The 20792-nt window shown below is 41.9% G+C and overlaps 1 protein-coding gene across 1 annotated transcript; it reads left to right on the forward strand.

Moving 5' to 3' along the window:
* Positions 1–6124: 6124 nt before the first annotated feature.
* Positions 6125–20017, forward strand: BCL10 (BCL10 immune signaling adaptor). The gene is made up of 3 exons (XM_084852044.1): positions 6125–6347; positions 13763–14051; positions 17059–20017. The coding sequence occupies exons 1-3, from the start codon at positions 6276–6278 to the stop codon at positions 17418–17420; spliced, it is 723 nt and encodes a 240-aa protein (XP_084708170.1). The 5' UTR covers positions 6125–6275; the 3' UTR covers positions 17421–20017.
* The last annotated feature ends 775 nt before the right edge of the window (positions 20018–20792 follow it).

A 20792-nucleotide genomic window follows, 5' to 3' on the forward strand; every position in this document is an offset into this window, starting at 1 on the left:
TGTGCTGTTTGGTTTTAATTTTTGTGAACTGTCCAGAGAGCTTTGGCTATTGGGCGGTATAGAAATGAAATGAATGAATGAATAAATAAATAAATAAATAAATATAAATAAATAAATAAATGAACACATAAGCAGATGTATTGAAACAAGGCAGAGTATACTGTGCCAAACAGTGATGATAATGGAGATTCATGCAGACTCCATTCTACTACTATCTCCAGGTGAATTTTGTCCAAGAAAAAAAAGCACCAGCTTATCCCTCTAGTGCAAATCACCAACCCAACATTTTAGTTAATAACTCTTTGTAAGTTAAACAAAACACCCAAGAGGTGCAATCCTATGGATTCGGACATGCTTCCTTCTTATACTTGCTTTCCAGCTTTTCTTTGTCCCATGTAAAAATACATTAATTGTAAATAGCTTTCCAAACTAGTTATTTTTATATCAAAAGAATATAGAGGGAGACAACCTGCAAATATAGTAAGAACACTCCTGTTACAATTAAAGGTAATAATATTGGAAAGGATAGGAGAAAAATGACTGCACAGAGAAAAAAACCCTGGAAAAGTACAAAACAACAGAGACATCTAGTGGGCGGTAATTAATTAGCTATGGTTCAAGTTTTCTTCAAAAGTTAGACATATCACCAACACATCTCCCTTAGTGTAATTGTCAGGATTTCAAAATGAGGCTACTGTTCTCTCAATTTTATTTTTCATTTATGGAATTATCAGTGTTCACCAGCTATTCAAGTCCTCTATAGTCAAACAGAAATAAACACTATGTACAAATTTCATCTCTCTCTCACTCACACACACACACACACACACACACTCATACACACAGCCCTTGGCACCTTAAATACTAACAGGACAATCCTATAAATGCCTACTCAGAAGTAAGTCCCATTAAGTTCAATAGTCCCATCAAGTCCCATTAAGTTCACTAGCACTGCCTCTCAGCTAAGTTGGTATAGGATCACAGCCTAACAGATTTTGGGTGCAATCCTATACACATTTACGTGGGAGTAAATCCCATTGAACTCAGTGGGGCTTCTTCTGAGTAGACATGAATAGGATTGTGCTGTTTTGTGGCAAATGCCTGTGGAAACTGTGATATCAGCAGCTGACTCCCTACTCACATACCTGCCTGTGAAAACAACTAGGCTGGTGGGCTTGAGACAGAATGGCCCACATTTGGCTTTGCCAGCAACAGTCTATCAGGCCTCATAGCTGCAGGCCTTTAAAAAAGCCCTAAATACTTACTTAATTCTGTTGCACTCCCTCAAACAGGATATTATCTGGGTGCTAAAATGCAATGGATTGAGCTGTAACTATTTATTGGATTTTAGTGTTTTTACTGGGCAGGATGGGGGGGGGGTTATTGCTGGTTCATAATGGTTAATTTTGACATTATGGTTTTATTGTTGAGAAGTTTATGGCTATTTATATTGATTGTTGGAAGCTGCCTCTTTACTCTTAAAGGTGACCTATAAATATTTCAACCCCTTCATGGATCACTGCCTTGTTGTGGCGAAGGGGCTTGTGTAACTCAGTGAAGCCATAAGCTATACTGTGCAGGGCCACCCAAGACGGACAGGTCATGGCAGAGAGTTCTGACAAAATGTGGTCCACTGGAGAAGGAAATGGCAGGCCACTCCAGTATTCTTGCCAAAAAAAACCCATTGAACGTATCACAAGGCTAAAAGATATGACGCCGGAAGATGAGCCCCTCAGGTCGGAAGGTGTCCAATATACTACTGGGGAAGAGCAGAGGGAATTTCCAAGTAGCGCCAGAAAGACTGAAGCGGCTGGGCCAAAGCTGAAAGGACACCAGCTGTGGATGTGTCTGGTGGTGAAAAGAAAATCCGATGCTGTAAAGAACAATATTGTTTAGGAACCTGGAATGTAAGATGAATGAATCAAGGTAAGCTGGAGGTCGTCAAACATGAGATGGCAAGATTGAACATTGACATCTTGGGAATCCGAACTAAAATGGACAAGCGTGGGCGAATTTAATTCAGGTGTCCATTATATCTACTACTGTGGGCAAGAATCCCTTAGAAGAAATGGAGTACCACTCATAGTCAACAAAAGGGTGGGGAAAGCAGTAGTGGGGTATAATCTCAAAAACGATAGAATGATCTCAGTACGAATCCAAGGCAAACCATTCAACATCACAGGAATTCAAGTCTATGCCCCAACCACTGATGCCGAAGAAGCTGAGGTTGATCGGTTCTATGAAGACCTACAACACCTTCGAGAACTAACACCAAAAAAAGATGTCCTCTTCATCATAGGGGATTGGAATGCTAAAGTAGGAAGTCAAGAAATCACCGGGATAACAGGCAAGCATGGCCTTGGTGTACAAAATGAAGCAGGACAAAGGCTAATAGAGTTTTGCCAAGAGAACACGCTGATCATAGCAAACACTCCTTTCCAACAGCACAAGAGGCGACTCTACACATGGACATCACCAGATGGTCAATATCGAAACCAGATTGATTATGTCCTTTGCAGCCAAAGATGGAGAAGCTCTATACAGTCAGTCAAAACAAGACCTGCAGCTGACTGTGGCTCAGATCATGAGCTTCTCATTGCAAAATTTCGGCTTAAATTGAAGAACGTAGGGAAAACCACCAAACCATTCAGGTATGACCTCAATCATATCCCTGATGAATATACAGTGGAGGTGAGGAATAGATTTCAGGGATTAGACCTGATAGACAGAGTGCCTGAGGAACGATGGACGGAGGTCCGTAACATTGTTCAGGAGGCAGCAACTCAATCCATCCCAAAGAAAAAGAAATGCAAGAAAGCAAAGTGGCTGTCTGATGAGGCTTTACAAGTAGCTGAGGAAAGAAGGGAAGCGAAAAGCAAGGGAGAAAGGGGAAGATATACCCAACTGAATGCAGAGTTCCAGAGAATAGCAAGGAGAGACAAGATGGCCTTCTTAAATGAACAATGCAAAGAAATCGAGGAAAACAATAGAATGGGAAAGACTAGAGATCCCTTCAAGAAAATCGGAGATCTCAAGGGAACATTTTGTGCAAAGACGGGCATGATAAAGGACAAAGAAGGCAGGGACCTAACAGAAGCAGATGAGATTAAGAAGAGGTGGAAAGAATACACAGAAGAACTATACAGGAAAGATCTTAATGTCCCTGATGGCCATAATAGTGCGGTCACGGAACTTGAGCCGGACATCCTAGAGAGTGAAGTCAAGTGGGCCTTAGGAAGCATTACTAACAACAAAGCTAGCGGAGCTGACAGTATTCCAGCTGAGCTGTTTAATATCCTAAAAGATGATGCTGTTAAAGTGCTGCACTCAATATGCCAACAAATTTGGAACACTCAACAATGGCCACAAGACTGGAAAAGGTCAGTTTACATTCCAATTCCAAAGAAGGGCAATGCCCAAGAGTGTTCGAACTACCGTACAATTGTGCTCATTTCACATGCCAGCAAGGTGATGCTCAAAATCCTACAAGTTAGGCTTCAGCAGTATGTGAACTGAGAACTACCGGAAGTACAAGCTGGGTTTAGAAGAGGCAGAGGAACTAGAGATCAAATCGCCAACATTCGCTGGATCATGGAGAAAGCAAGAGAATTCCAGAAAAATGTCTATTTCTGCTTCATTGACTACGCTAAAGCCTTTGATTGTGTGGATCACAACAAACTGTGGCAAATTCTTAAAGTGATGGGAGTACCAGACCACCTTACCTGTCTCCTGAGAAACCTGTACGAGGGTCAAGAAGCAACAGTAAGAACCAGACATGGAACAACCGAGTGGTTCAAAATTGGGAAAGGAGTACAACAAGGCTGCATATTGTCACCCTGCTTATTTAACTTATATGCAGAGTACATCATGAGAAACGCCGGGTTGGATGAATCACAGGTCGGAATTAAGATTGCCGGGAGAATTATCAACAACCTCAGATACGCAGACGATACCACCCTAATGGCAGAAAGCAAAGAGGATCTCAAGAGCCTCTTGTTGAGGGTGAAAGTGGAGAGTGCAAATGCTGGTTTGAAACTCAACATTAAAAAAACAAAGATCATGGCATCTGGCCCCATCACTTCCTGGCATATGGAAGGGGAAGAAATGGAAGCAGTGACAGATTTTATTTTCTTGGGCTCCAAGATCACCACAGACGGTGACTGTAGCTATGAAATTAAAAGACGCTTGCTCCTTGGGAGGAAAGCTATGGCAAACGTAGACAGCATAGTCAGAAGCAGAGACATCACCTTGCCGACAAAGGTCCGTCTAATCAAAGCTATGGTTTTCCCAGTAGTAATGTATGGCTGTGAGAGCTGGACTATAAGGAAGGCTGAGCGCCAAAGAATTGATGCTTTCGAACTGTGGTGCTGGAGAAGACCCTTACGAGTCCCCTGGACTGCAAGGAGGTCAAATCAGTCAATCCTAAAGGAAATCAACCCTGAGTGCTCATTGGAAGGACAGATACTGAAGCTGAAGCTCAAATACTTTGGCCACCTAATGTGAAGAGAAAACTCCCTGGAAAAGACCCTGATGCTGGGAAAGATTGAAGGCAAAAGGAGAAGGGGACGGCAGAGGATGAGATGGCTAGATAGCATCACCGATGCAATGAATATGGACTTGAGCACACTCCGGGAGAGAGCGCAGGACAGGAAGGCCTGGCGTGCTATGGTCCATGGGGTCACGAAGAGTCGGACACAACTGAACGACTGAACAACAAATAAATATTGCAAATAAATAAAGGCCTACTGCATGCATCTGATGAAGTGGACTCTAGACCACTAGAGCTTATGCCACAATATAACCAAGGCTGGCTGGCCCTACCATTAGGCAGAGTGAGGCAACAGCCTCAGGCAGCAGATACTGGGGAGGACTGGTGGAAGCTGTTCCTTCTGAATCCTCTGGCCGTTCCCTTCTGTTGGTGGACAGATGTGTATACGCCATATGACCTGTCCTAGGACCCCTAAGTTTGCCTGTTGCTTCAGATGCTGAGGAAGATGCTACCTGTCACCAGAAGTAAGATTCAACTGCCAGTCCAACCAGATTCTGCATGGGGGGGGGGGGCACCTCGTCCTTCACCTCAGGCAGAAAAATGTCTTGTGCGAGCTCTGAATATAATTGTTAGTCTTCAAGGTGCCACAAAATCATTTTGTTATTTTCTTGCAGCAACAGACTAACACCTCCAAGATTTATCTTTATCATTACTATCCCACCCAATACTGAAGCAGGATTTACATTTAGGGGCACACACAGGGAAATCCCAGGGTAATTTCCTCAGGTGATTCTGCATTTCCTGTATCTGTAACATTAGCTAGCTGACAGTGTAATCCTATGCATGTCAACTCAGAAGTTAAGTCCCACTGAGTTTATACCTCTAGGTAAGTATGTATAGGACTGCAGCCTAAAATACGCATTTCATTTAAGGGCCTTTTCATATGTGATTACTTGGGACTAATAAACCCCACTGAGAGGCTGTGGTTACAAGAAAAAAACAAAGTGTCCCATGCGAAAATGCCTGTAAGGTTGCAGGACACTGAGGGCAAGAAAATGAACTGATACCAAAGCACGCTGGATGGCTGTTAAGCAACAGAAGGGGCAAACTAACTATTCCTCTCCACAGAGTCATGCTCTCTTCCCATCACCTGTCATGAACAATTTTAATGTTATTGGAAGATTACTGAAACAACTTCTAAGTAGCACTGAACAGGTATTATTAAACGATCATACATACTGGCTAACATCAAGATAATTCATCGTAATCATTCCTATATGCTCCGCCTCCCCAAGGCCAATGAAGCAATCTTTAAAAAGATTCCTGCATTGAGCAGGGGGTTGGACTCGATGGCTTTATAGGTCCCTTCCAACCCCACTGTTCTATGATTCTTTGATTCTATGGAAAACATGGAAATGCTACATAGACTATTCCTTAATACGTATACTCTGTAGTCAGCGTATTATTGAATTCAAAACAACGTGCATAAAAACACGTATAAATCAACGATCAAGAGAACAAAAGCAATAATAATGGCACACAAAATAATAAATCCCCTGACGAGACAAGGGAGAAGGCAGCAACCCGCATGCGCACGCGGCATTCAGGCGACCGTCTTCCCGCACCGCGCTCGCCAGAGTGGGCGCGGCTTCGCTCGCCTCGGCGCCGGAAAGGCTGGCTGCCGTCTCCGGGGGTCCGGCTGTGGCCCGGCGTTGCGTGCCCAGCCGCTGAGGGCCCCCTCTCGCCCCTCATTCGCCCTTCGAAACCGCACTTTGGCGTTTCCGCCATGGCGGACTCCGGGCTTACGGCTCCTGGGCGGTCGCTCACCGACGACGAAATGGCGGAGGTGAAAAAGGAAGTAAGGCAACGAGGCGCTCTCGCCGCGGACGGCGATGGGGGCGGGGGGCTCTGGGGAGAGGGCGGCGTGGGGGGGGGAAACAGCCTTCTGGAGGGTCATGAGGCAGCCTGGGGTGTCGGGGGGGGGCTGGGTTGGCAGCTGGGGGAAGGAGGCGCCTGGGGGCCGCTGCCTGAAGGGGGGTGTACAAGGAGAGATTGGAGGTACAATCCCTTCATTTATTATAATTACGGTATAATTTGGGGGAGGAAGCAAAGTGCCAATTCGTGTGCTACGATAAAGTTTCCACGGCGAGGACCTGAGATGGCTCTTGTACCTTTTCGCCTACAGCTGTGGCTTTTCCTGCCAGGGTGGGGAGAAAGCGGCACCTGGCGAAATCCTACCTGTTGCGGGGCGCGCGTAAGATGCATTTGATACGCCGAACCGGAAAGGTTCAGCGTTATTAGGGAGGGGACGGGCTCTCTCCCTCTCTGCCACCAGTGGATGGGTGGAATTCCTAGATTTGGGGTAGGAGGGATTTTTGTACCTAAATCGTTCCGGGACCAGCACATGCTTTGTAGGCGGGCGATTCCAAGTTCAATCCCTGGCATCTCCAGTTAAAAGAAGTTGATGGGAAAGATCCTTGTCTGCTTGGAGAGCTGCTGCCAGTCAGAATAGACAATATTGGGCTGGATGGGCAAACAGTGTGGCCTGGTATTAGGCAGTTTCCTATATTCTATTCAGCCTCCTGCCTCTCCTCAGCTTCTCATCCTAGATAATAGGGTCTGGAGAAGGGTCTGTATTGGAAGTGGATATGAATGAGATTGCTATGAGCAATGAATATCACTTACCAATCTCAGGTCCCTAACAGTGGGGCATGTTCTCACATAATCAACACAACTAGTGGCAGCCTCTGTAGGGAACGGAGAGGGATAGTACATCTGCTTGCCCTTTGTTCAGAATCACAGTCTTGGGGTGGGGCTTGTTGGTGATTTAGAGGAGGAAGGTCGGTCAACCAAATGGCATGCATTATGGCCCAGTTCACAAATTTCTATGTAAGAGTTTCTCCTGGAGCATTTAAAGGAATTCCCCTCTTTGGTAGCTGAGTTTGACACACATATGAGTCATCTTGTTGTAATAAACTCTGTGCTGTTCTATCCTGCTATAAAGGCCGCATTTACAGTGCATGGAATATATAATGTTTGCTCAGAACCATAAATCATCCTCTCCCCCATCCCCATCTGATCTTTTAGTCTGTATTTGTTTACTTTATATTGGAACATTACCAGAGGGTAATAAAGGTAATTCTTTTTTCTTGCAAATTTCCTTTTTGTTTTTCCATATTAAACACTTCATGATACTTCACCTTACTTGAAAACACATCTGAGGCCTCATGGAGGGTGAGCTTGTCATTTTGCTTGATGAACACTGATGGACGAGATAGATTTGTTATCACTTGAAAGCCAGAATGACTATTTGATACTGTATTGTTCAGGGTAAATGTGAAGCCTTTATTGTCCTTATTCCTTTAATTCATATGCTGCTTTTTTACATAGCAGTTCACAATACAAGAACAGGAATGTGTATCACAGAATCATAGGAAGGGGCCATTTCGTCCAACCCTCTGCTCATTGCAGGAATCCATTTTAAAGCATCCCTGACAGATGGCTGTCTAGTCTCTGTTCAAATTCATCCAGCAACAGAGAGCCCACCACCTCTCTAGGCAGATGGCTCCCTTGTCTATATGCTCTGACTGCTAGGAAGTTTTTCCTGATGTTCAACCAAAACCTGCCTTCCTATAACTTAAGCCTGCATATCAGAGCATCATTACAATAAACAATTTACTATGACTTCATTTCAGAACGTAATATATCAGTCCAAACAAACAGTTCATTTTGATTATATGAACACTATAACGTTCAAAATTGCTGGTTATTCTTAAAATTATAAGTCCTGTGTGCCTACTTCCATAGGAACCTCCCTGCTTTTTGGTGAAGCCTTATTCCACATACTTTCTCCTTCAAATGTTAGGCTGATGGCAACCTACAGCAGGCTCTTTTCTGTTGTGGTTTTGTACTTTTGGAATACCTTACAAAGAGAAGCTCACCAAACAGTCTCTCATGCCTTCTAGAAAAATGACCAAGGCACTTTTGTTCTGTTAGATTTATGAAGTGGGCTGATCGTAGTTCTTGCTGCTAATGCTTTCATGTTTTTTTTTAATGAAAATTTTGTTTTATGGAATTTTAAAATGTCTGTGAGCCTTTCTACACAAGGCTTTTATTGTGTACTCGTAATCGCTCACTCATGGTAATTTGCAGGTCCTTTACATGATGCAGTCCTCCTCTAGGGCCTCTCCTGTGCTTTGGAACCATTCTCGCGGGGGTCTTTTTAGATGGAGAAAAATGCAGTATTTTTCTGAATGGCGTATTTATAGCTTAGAGAATTGCACAGTTCCACTATACCACAGTACCATCTAGTGGCTTTATAATGAAACATTTAAAAAGGCAGAGAAAGATATCCCGCTGGAAAAAAAGCATGTATAAAGGAGCCTATCTTAATCCCACAAAGAATCTGGAAGCAGAAGGCTTGGTAAAGGTGTGGGATCAAAGCCTCATGTAGAAATGCCCTGTAACCCATTTTGAGTTCTGGTTTAAAGAAGAAAGGCAGTTAAATAAACTCCTGGTCTTATTTTTAGTGTTCAGTGAATGATAGTAACAGCATGGTATGGGGGAAATGGAATGTTAATATTAGTCGTATTCACTATGCTTTCCAATAATCTTCTAGTGAATACTACTGATCTAGATCAGTGGTTTTCAGACTGTGTTCCAGGGAATCCTAGCGTTCCCCAATTAAGGCACAATCCTATTGGGATAGGCGACCACCTATCCAATGCAGGGCAGGAGCAGTGTGGAGGGGATCTCCCCCTCCACACTTCAGCCGCCCTGCATTCACATTCACAGATTTCGGCTGTCTACCCACAGGAAGTCAGAGCGGGGTGGTGGTGGACTCCGAACAACACATAGGAAGCGTCGGAAAGGCACTTCCACCCACCCCGCCCCCAGGAACTCCCCGTTTTAGCTGCTCCGTGCTGCTCTTACAAGCGCAGAGTGTAGGGCCAATCCACACTGCCTACGAGGCAGCGCAGGCAGAGGTGGAGGTTGGTCCTCAGGGAACAGACCTTGGAGTGCGGGCTCCCAAGTTGGTTCCCGGGAACCAACCTATCCTATGGCTATCTAACTGCTGAGTAGTGGCCATAGGATTGCACCCTAAAACAACAATAACAGTGGATTAGCTTCTTTGACAGGCAATAAATATCTGTCTTTATTTATCCTGCTCAGCATTGTGTGGCTGTAGGGTGCACTCTCAGTGCACACAAGACAACATCGAGGCTCAGCATGCCCCACCTATTGCTCCATGTCCATGACCAGAATCCTCAGCAACTTTCATTGGTTGTTTGGCAGAAAAGTCAATGTGGAAAGTGTTCCCTGAAGGTAGAAAGTTTGAAAATCACTTGGAAATTATTCATTCCATGGAATTTAATGTTTCATTGCAGCTAATGAACAATAAGCACAATGTTAAACCATCTTCAGGAAATATGATTTGTGTCTTGTTTTACTTTTCAGTATTGAGGCTTCCTAAATGGCAATAATAAAAGTAGGGGCCTAGGCAGATAAAGCACTCTTGATTACCACTGTTTGTAGCATCGCTGTCCTTGAAGAAGCTATTCTTTTGCCAGTGGTACTACAATAATGGGGATATCAGTCAAATAGTAAAGCCACTTAGGGAGCAACCCTGTGGCTGCTAGACAGTGGCTAGACGGCCATAGGATACCTGGTTTTCTGGGAACCAACTTCCTCCCCAGTTCTGTGCTCCATGCTCGCAAGAGGAGTGTGGCGCATCCGGAAAGGGGCATGGATCTGGGGCGGGGAGAGAGTAACTGCCTACAGCAGCCTTCTTCCCCACTCTGTGCTGCCCCAGCTAGACAGCCACAGTCGGCTGTCTAGCCAAAAATGCAGGGCTGGAGAAGCACGGAGGGAACGATCATTGCATTGATCAATGCTTCCTGCTTTGGATAGGCAGTTGCCTCTGAGTTCAGAGGCGGCCGCCTGTCTGAATAGGAATGCACCCTTAGTCATTGGCAAGCTAGAACTTGCATCAGAGATTGTGATAGGAAAAGGAAGTTCTCTAATGATTCCTTTGATATGCCTTTGATTTAGAGTGGATGTGTGTTTACAGGGATGGTGTAGTAGCCTAAATTCTCTTTTGCATATGTTTCCTGTGTGTATTTAATTTCCTAGTTATCTAATGATTATGCAACAAAGTGTTAAGGGGCATATTTCACTAGCCTTTGAATGTTAACTCCAAGGAACAACTGAATAAAGTAAATTATGAAGTAAATAGTGTGAAGCAAGTTACGTCAACAGTAAGCACAATGTATTGTAACCCGTGTTCATCAAATTTACACTACAGCACTAAAACTTCTCAAAGTAGAGTATTAAAATGGATTGTATTCTAGAGAAAAGGCAGTTTCTGAGCTCTTTCTGGCTTGCAAATAACTACTGGAACCATCAGCCATGCAGTTCTGCTCTGCTGGTCCATATTTTTGCTTCCTCCCTGTCTCTCTGTGAATGCCCAATAGGGCTACATGTATGTTGTTCAATACAAGGTAGTGTTACAGAGGTTACATGTATGGTACACTCATTCTATCTAGAATAGGTGTCAGTAGCTCCAAGTAGACAGGATAATGAGATAGCTGTACACGCCATCTCCACAGCCTGGCCCTGTGAAAACACAGGAACATTGACAGTTGTGTGTACAGCTTTAGCATAAAGGCAGTTTTAGTGATATTACGTTGAATGCTGAAAACTTAGACTGGGGTCATACTGAATGTCCACAATTCAAGATCAATTTTCTGAATGTCAGCATTCACTGGTGTGTGTCCCTCTCCCCGCTTTCTGAACATACACCAGTGATTACTGAGAGTCTCTTTTGGTGATTAACATTCACTGGTGTATCTCTGAGGTTTTCGACATGCACAACATTTGTTTGGGATTGTCAGCATGTTTGCCAGATATTTGCATTCACTTCAATATTTTCAACACATTTACCCCTCAAGATACAGCTGTGCATACAGCTGCCATAGTGGTTCACAGTCATTGGATATTCGTTGCACCAAATATTTGCCTGGTCACCTAACCAGGCAAACTGCTAAAATACACAGTTTGCAAAGTTGAAACTCTTAAAGCTGGTGTTGTGTTCAAACAAGAGTCTGCTTCATATCTGTAAGTCCACATTCCTCTTCTCCTGCTATAATTCTGGCAATCAGTAGGCAGAATTTCAGGCAAAGGCAGAGGTTAGCATAGGGTGCTTCCATGGCATTAAGGAATAGCAATAGTAAGCATATTGGTGTGCTCTCACAAAACGGGTTTTAAATGATCAAAAAGCCTTGGCTTTGTATTGTCACTCTGATCTTGATCTTGAGAGTAGGGAGAGATCTTTGATGGCAAAATGGTCTGTTATGACTGTAAGAAGTTGTGGCTAGAATGAAAGTCCATCGGTACTGTATCTCTCTGCCTTGCCTTCATAGAGCTTGGTCTCCTATTGCTTCCATTTCACTACTATTCTTTTTTCATATGAATATATATCAGGCTGGGATCTACATAGTATTCACTGTGGAATCCTATGCATGTTCACTGAGATGTAAGTCTCAATAAGACTTACTTTCTAGTAGGGAGATTTAGGATTACAGCTGTAGGCAGCTGCTTAAAAGTTGCCTGAAATCCATATGGTAAGTCCAATGTTCTGATGCTGCCTTCATCCTCAGGCTTTAAAATGACTGTGTGAGCTGATAGTGGTGGCTGGGCTTATTGGGTAGCTTGAGGCTATTGATGATGGCCTCCCCACATAGTGAAATCCCTCTTGGTAAGCTTTTATGTAATGATTGCATGCAATCTGGACATCTTACTTGGATGCGCACACGTGTGATCTCTTCCTGTACTTAAGACATAATAAATGTGTGAGAATGGGGTGCTATTATCTTATACTTTAGCAATCCACAGTAATATATGGTGTGCTCATCAAAGCATTGCAGAGCAAGCAATGTAAAGATGCATTTGCATCTTCGCATAAGGGAGACTTTGGAACAGAATGAAATCTACTGCTAATTCCTTAATCAGCTAAGATAATTGTAGGACTGGTATATATATGGAAAATATTTATTAATTTCAAAAAATTGTCTAATTTTTTATTTTAAATCAGAATTTATTTTTTAATAGTGATTCCCAAACAGTGGATTGTTGAATGAGTTCTTGGATACTCTTGGTTTGGGGAGTAGGTTGGATTGGCACAAGGATGTAAACAAGAAAATGGTTTGTAGATAAGAATGAAGTATGAATAAATGAAGATACAATTCTGTTGGCTTCTGTGTGTAACTCGCTCCCACGCTCACATTCAAATAGCAAACTAAAGCTGTCATTGCAGAAGTGTACTACTCAAGCTATGTACAATGAATGTGTTGTCACTATCCCAGGATTACCTTATTTCTGTGACATTTGCTTCTTATACCATGAGGATGGCTCGCTATATAGGAAGTTTCTATCCAGAAGTGTAGTATTCTATCCATTCTTCATGAAAGGGCATCTGTTTCACGTTCTGGTGTATCTAAAGATTCAGGGCCATGTATTTGAATACTCTTTACCTGTTCTGTACTAGCGATGAACAGGAGACTTGTGCATCACAGTTATTCATTGCTTCATTTTCTCCTTCTCCTTAATAAGTCATAGGTCATTATAGTGACACTGGTACAGTAAGGTAATAATGTAAAATAATATTTCTTTGGCAAATATAGTTCATAAGCTTTCATTCTTCCTTTTTAGTATGAAATGCTCATTACTATACTTGTTATTTATACTATTTTTCCTAAGTACTCAAACCATTTTGATTATCTTAACTAGTTAATCTTAGACCATCCAGTGAGTTTGTGGGTTTTTGTATATTGTTTTAGTTCAGGGGAGCAGAACCTCAGCCCGGGGGTTTCCCAATCCCATCCCCTGGGGTTTCCCAGAAAACCATGCCCCTTTCCCTGGCCCCACCCCATTTCCCCCCAAGCCACCTATTTTTCTGGGTGGTTCCCTGGCTTTTTTCCTATTCTAAAAGGTTGAAATGCCTCTCCTTAGGCTTACTTACTGGCAGTAAGAGCTTTAAGATAAAATGTGCTGGTATTTTGTTTTTTTGGCCTTGCCCTTTTTGCCTTTAACCCCACCCACCACTGGAATTTGGCCCTGAGAGCGTCTCCAACATGAAATTTGGCCTTCAGGTTGAGAGTGGTTCTGTACCCGTTTTAGTTTATTGCTCCTGAGTATTGCACTTACTGTTTATAGTAGCGCATAACCTAATTTACAAGATGGTAAAATGCTAACATGGTCTTTTCTTTATGCTAGGTTTTAGAACGGTTGCGTCGCTATCTATGTGACAAAATAATTGCAGAAAGACACTTTGATTATCTACGTTCAAAGAAAATACTCAGTAGAGAGGACACTGAAGAAATTTCATGTCGAACTTCAAGTAGGAAAAAGGCTGGGAAGCTGCTGGATTACTTAGCAGAACATCCAAAAGGACTAGATGCTTTGATAGAATCTATCAGATGCGAAAGAACACAGAACTTCTTGTTAGAAAAGATAACTGATGCCATCCTGAAAGCAAAAAATGAAAAACTTGAAAGCCTTAAAGGTAATGTTTAATAACGGAATAGTATGTGTATTGTGGTGTACATAATATGGTGTACTCCTACAGGTTGTGCCCTTCTGAGATGGAAGCCTCCGAACTCAGAGGCTTCCGCATATACAATGCCCTGCCCAGTTGCTGCTGGCAGGGTGGAAGGAGCAATGGAGGCAGTTTTTGCCTCTCTGTCCTCCTATGTTTTGCTTTTTCCTCTAGATGAGCCTCTGAGCTGGTCTAGAGAGGGTGTGCTGGCAGGGATGGGACTAAGGCTGGAGAGGCCATAGGATTCCTCATATCCTGACCTCACCCCTCCCTTCCCTGCCCACCAGCACACCCCCTTTCTGACCTCACCAAGGCAGCTTTTGTGCCCTTGGGAAGCATCCGGTGTGATTCTTTCCACAGCGGCTGCAAGGGGGCAGGAGGAGGGATCAGATACTGGAGTCTCCCTTCCAAGTTTGTAGCAGTGTCTACAGTCTCAGAGGAGGGACTCTGAAGAATTATATGGTCCCAGTGACACTTTCCTAGGACCATAAGATTACTTTCCCTGTGTATTTCAAAAAGCTTTGTAAAAATGCATTGCCATGCAATCTGATCCTATACATGTTTACTCATAGGTATGTTCCACTGAATTCAGTGGGACTTACTCCAAGTTAAGTATGCATTAAAATGCAGCCAAAATACTCTGCCTTCTGTTGGGTCCACCCCCATGCTTGTTTTTATCTGTTAAAGTGTTTCTCCCCCTCTTTCTGCTTTTTCCTAATCTAGTCCACGCATATGTCCTTCAGGCAGCATCTTTCCTTCAATCCTGCCCAGGTATCTCTTAATTCCTGCCCCGAACCAGTTTTTACCCACACCACCAGCCAAATAACTTGATTTTCCAATCAGACTTTGATCCTACAAAATTGGGGGTGGGCAGTTTGTGGGCCCCACCCAATGTTCTGGCCTACAACTCCCATTATGCTTCACCATTAGCTATGCTGGCTAGGGATGATGGGAGTTGTAGGCCAAAACATCTGGAGGACCATAAATTTCCCAATCCTGTACAAAATGAACCAATGCACAGGAAAGACAGATAACCACCAGTAACCCTAAAGTTCTACCTTTCCCCAACCAGTAAGATCTACATGTTTGAAATCCCCTATTTTCTCAAATGGAATGTTATCAACTTCTATTTTGTAATATTTCTTTACCTTGACCTAATCATCAGCATTTAATAATGATCAACATTTACTTTGAAATTTGGAGAGATAGAGACTTCTCTGTACTTCACATTTTCCAGAACATAACCAAACATTATTAATTCTTAACCTGAGATTAACCTGAGATATTAATTCTTAACCATCTGCCACTATTCATTGTTTCACACCCCTATAACTGAAAAATTCTGTAGAATTTTTAATTGAGAAAATACTGGCATTTTTCACTTCTCTTGTGGCAGGTGAGCCTCAAGGGTCACTTCCTTATGGTACCATTTAAATAACCACTTCAACTTGACACTCAGGCATAAGTATTAATAAACTTGCTATGATTTTAGCAATTGAGTAGGATTGTTTGGGTAAATAAATGGTTAAGAGGAGGTGTCATGCATCCCCTGCTCTGTTTGCTTTCTCCATCTTTCTTCTGGGTCCAACTTAAGCAGCAGCAAACATTCCAATATGTACTAGCCTTCGCAATGAAGCTAATGCAGAGACCTTCTCCTTGCCACCATCCCTTCCCTTAAAACCTGGGAAAGCAGGGACAGATTTGTCATGTGAAAAGGAAGCAGCTGTGGCAATTTGGCCAAACGTGCAGGAACTGTACACAAGAACTAATATCCTTCCACTGCATGCATGGACCGAAGAGGTGGTGATGGGCCTATCTTGGGAGAAAAGGAGCATTGCAAATACAGCCAACATAGATAATAGGAAAATAATTTGGCTTAATGTTAGGGCTGAGAGATTTAAAGCTTTATTTACAGCTTAAGTTAGTGTTTCTATCCAAAGGTAGCAGATAGTTGACATTTCAAGTCACAACCACAGTGGCATTCCTTTTTGCAATAAGAAATAAATAATAGTGAATGTTGTATATCCCAAATTCCCATAGTGATAAAAGTATGTTAAAGTTTCAGTGATGAGTGGTAGCATTTTGTTATTTTTAGCTGAACTTGAACTTAAGAGAAACTTTGCCCCTTCAGTATTCTCAAAAAGCCACATTTATTGAGATCTAGGAATAAGTACATTTATTCAAACTTCACAGCCCCACGATGATTAGCTAAACATCATCTTTGGTTGGAAACTCAGCTTGATCCTGAGATTCAAAGGAGTGTGTGGGGAGCCTGAGCCACATGATAAGGCTTATAGACGCCATCTAGAAAGCATCTACTTTCTTCATCCAAGAAGCCATTTCTGAACATGAACTTCAGGAGCCACCTTCAGTGTAGTATGAGCGGATACAGTTGGAAAAATAAAGAAACATTTGTATGCACTGAAGCATTTGTATGCCCAAGAGGCCCTTTGGAGACTGGTCTAAATATGTGCATAAACATTTGAAAAAAATCCATATAAAGTGGTGATTTCACAAATAAGATCAGAAGATAATTTATTATTTAAAAGAATGTCTCCCCCCACCCTTTCTGTCCTGTGAATTAAGTTCCAGTTCTGGGTTGTCTCTCCCCCAACAACCCAGAATTCCCAGTTTGGACATCACACTAGAAAGCCCAGGGACAGAGTGCTCCTGGTTTTTTAACTCCTGCTTCCAGCAGGAGCAATTGGATAGCAGGAGCCGCTCACTCATTCCCACTTTGTTCACAACAACCCAGGTTTTTAAAGCATTGGTGAAATATGAAGGCTCTAGGGGGCAGTGATGGAAAATGTCCACTCTCCAGGCATTAGATATTGGTGGTGGTGATGGCGTGGCTGTTTCAACTTTAAAAAAACAGGCTTGTACAATGATCTATAGTATGGCAACAATTAACAATCTCTTGTCAACTTTTTGTAAACACCACATTATACAAATAATCTAATTTATTCTTTTACAGGACTGAGTTGTAGCAACTGTATGGCTTCAGTATGTGAGCAAACAAACAATCTCTCTAGGTCACAGTCAAATGAATCTAATTTTTTTGAAAAACAGAAAGACAGAGAAACTACCTGCCTTCATCCAGAAGAATATAGTACAACTGCTTTTGTATCTGCTACTTCTCTTTGTTCAATGAATTTACCTATTACGGAGGTTGGAAATATGGAGAACTCTGTTTTCTTGGCTACCCTTCCTGGACCTGGAGATTCTGGAGCACCACCGCTTCCACCACAACTGCAGAACGAACAAGAGGAAACGTGTACCACCTCAAGTGACAATCCATTCCTGCCTTTAAGATCCCGCTCACTTCTTCCACAGTGATACTGATTAATCTTAAAGATTACTATGTTGGATGCCTTGTAGAGTTTTGCAATGACTTGTAATGTCACAATGGATCTAGAAAGTGTTGAGTAACCTGCTTAAGTATTTTAGTTTTATTAGCTACTTTTATTGATTAATGTAACCCTATACCTGTCTACTCAGAATTAAGCTCTATTGAATGGGACTTACTTCCAGGCGTGTGTGTATAGGATTCCAGCCTGAAAGGCTTTTAAAAGGGGTCTTGTCCTATTCAAAAACAATATGGGGAAAATGATGCTGACAGAATATCTAAAAGAGATTTTAGAGATTCTGAAACTGTACTGTTTGCACAAAGTTCATATTGAGAGAGCATAACCTCATCTTCACCATGGCAGCCATTTCATCTAGTAATTATTGAGACTTGCTCAAACATTTATTCCTGAGAACTTTGCAGAGGTCTCCCTAGTTTGTTATGTAAATTACAATGCTTGTGAAGTGTTATAAGGGAGGTTTAATACAGAGGGGAAACTTGTGATAAATATAGGAGAAGTGGTGTATGGGTTCTTACCTCTTACTGTGTTTGGCATCACTTTGGAAGTAAGCTTTCACTTGTAGGATGCAGTATCCAAAAGTAAATGCCACCTGACAAACATGCTTGATCTTGCTGCAAGGTAGCAAGAAATTGAGCTCTGCTTGATTAGTATCGCAGAAAGAAAAGCCCTCAGCAAAGAGGGAGGTTTTGGTTTGCATCATTATGGATACTATCACTATTATGTGCATAAGGATTGCATGGTAACCTATCATGGGGTGTCGCTTGTCCTATTCTTGTAACATCTGACTGAACAAATCCTTTTTCTTGTGGCATTATGTGTTCTGTGTTAGAATAAGACATGATCTTCTAAGTAACCTTTGTTTTAATTACATTTCAAGAGGAATTAAGGGCGTAATTCACAAGATAATGTTTAAGTAAATGATGAACATTCAAGGCACTTTCACACTTTCTTAGAATTGCAGCCCAAGACATGTGTGATATAAATTATGTTACTAAGCACACTTAACATTGGTAAATCTCACTGAGCTTATTGGGGCTTACTTCTGAGTAGACACATAGGATTGCACTGTTGGACTCCTTTATCATGTTTAATGCATTTCTAAAATGAAAAACCTCGCTGCTCAAAGTGAAACAATGCTGTATTGCAGCCATAATTTCTACCATGCAGTCATAGGAAGCGCAAGTTCCCCCAAACTGCTTAATGGGTTTCTCATGGCTAGATAACAGGGAAAAGGTACAGAAGACATGGGGGAGAGGCTTTGCTTTCTTGAAAAGTACAGCTAGGAGTAGACTTCTAGGATTTACCATGCTTTATTCATATTTTTTTCTTAACTCTTTTTCTACTTTAATATTATTGATGCTTTTATTGAGAATGTATGCTATTCAACCTATGAACGAATATCTGACTTAACAAAAATGTAAGAATCTTTTAAATCTTAGATTTATAGAGTACATTCATTCTCTGGGCATTATCCACGTAGGATTCAAATTGTTTAGTTTTTGCTATTTTTTTTAACCTGCTATAGAAGCTGTATGTCTGCTTTCTGAACCTCAGTGAAGCGGTGCCTTTTATAGTTTAAAAGTGAGATTATATCCCGCCAAAAGGAAGGTGGTCTTCCTTAGGGCCTCTGAGAAACCAACAGATTATAAATGTATATTTGCATTTTTATTTCACAAGCCATTGAATAAAAATGTGCAATAAATTATGAGGTTTAATTGCACTAACTGCCTTGTCCTGTGCATGTTTTACTCAGAAGTAAGTCATACAGTGTTCAGTGGAGCTTACTCCCAGATAAGTGTGAATAGGATTACAGCCCAATATTTTAAGAAAGTAAGAGTGATGGAGCAGTTATATGCAATGCATTGGTTACTGTCTGCCTTAAGCTCAAGCTCATCTCGTGGCTATTATGTTTTCCTGACAGTGTGTCTGGCTCAGTGTACCTTATCTCAAACTTCCATGGTGGTGTTTTACAAGAACTTCATTTATATGTTTGTCTGTTGTAGATGTCACTGAATTATAAGCAAATCCTATGTTTACACAACGATGAACTAATGATCCCCGTTACTGTGTGATGTTCGCCTCTGAAAAGCTTCATGACTTTTTCTATGTAATGGAATTACACCAGGGATTTTTCTCTTTCATGCACTTGAACTTTTCACCTTGAAGTCTCATAGTCTGGATGAAGAACTGATGGACATCATTTTAAAAAACACCAGAACAAATATTCGTCCTAAAAGAAGGTGCAGCACAAATCTTTTGAGATAAATAGATGTTGCTGGAATACATAGCTTCTTAAAGACCTTTTCTTAATGTAATCGGTGCTGTAGTGTAAATTGCAGAATAATCACAACTGCTGCATGGAGATCTTTGGAAATGACTATCTTTTAAATGTTTGACATTTATTGTTGTTGTTCAGTCGTTAAGTCGTGTCCGACTCTTCGTGACCCCATGGACCATAGCACGCCAGGCCTTCCTGTCCTCTGCTCTCTCCCGGAGTGTACTCAAGTTCATTTATACTTTTTTAAAAATAAGGTTACAGCTTTTATATAAAACAATACCGAACTGAAAAGTTGTTGGTAAGTTTGTGCTAAGTGCTTAACTCTTCACAAATATTTCCCATTTATATTTTAGAGTTGGGTTTTAAAATGGGCAATCTGAGTAGTATTAATTTCTAAATAACTCTAGTGGGTTACACCAGAAGGCACTACATAAACTCCATTGTCTTTTTTTTAAGGATTGTTTGTCAGTACACTCCATATGTGCCACTCTTGGTTTCTACTCAATGGCAACTGTGTCCTTAATGTCTTTGTGGAGCAGATTATTGCTTAGGAGTTGATATCTGACAAATATATCCAGAGCAGCCCCTACGTAGTGTTTCAGAAGCCTCCTTGTAGCTGTAAACAGGACAATCTGCAGCCCAAGACACTTGCATATGAGCCATTGTCGCTAAAAGGAAATTCCATGTTCAGAGGCAGTCTGCTCTTCATGTCGGATGCGGGGGACGTACAACAAAAGAGGCTGATTTTCTTTGTGCCCACCTTGTGGGCTTCCTGGAAGAATCTGGCTAGCTACAGTTAGAAACAGGATACTAAATTAGATACACCCTTGGTCTCATGCAATAGGTCAGTTATGTTTTGGTGCCTGGGGCCAGAAAATCCCCCCTTAAAAATAATTAACTGACAACTTGATTCCATTTAATGGTACCCATCATTATTGGCCTGAGTCAGCTCTTATTCTTTCTAATGGTAGGGCTGGTCATGGCTTATTCACAATCCTATCCCCAAACATTTCTCACCTTATCTTCCAGTGGAGAGAATGTTTCATAGCAACTTGCCAGTCA

The sequence above is a fragment of the Heloderma suspectum genome, chromosome 4 (genome assembly GCF_057233095.1).
Source record: "Heloderma suspectum isolate Gila_16-S chromosome 4, 16-S_ref, whole genome shotgun sequence".
Lineage (NCBI taxonomy): Eukaryota > Metazoa > Chordata > Lepidosauria > Squamata > Helodermatidae > Heloderma > Heloderma suspectum.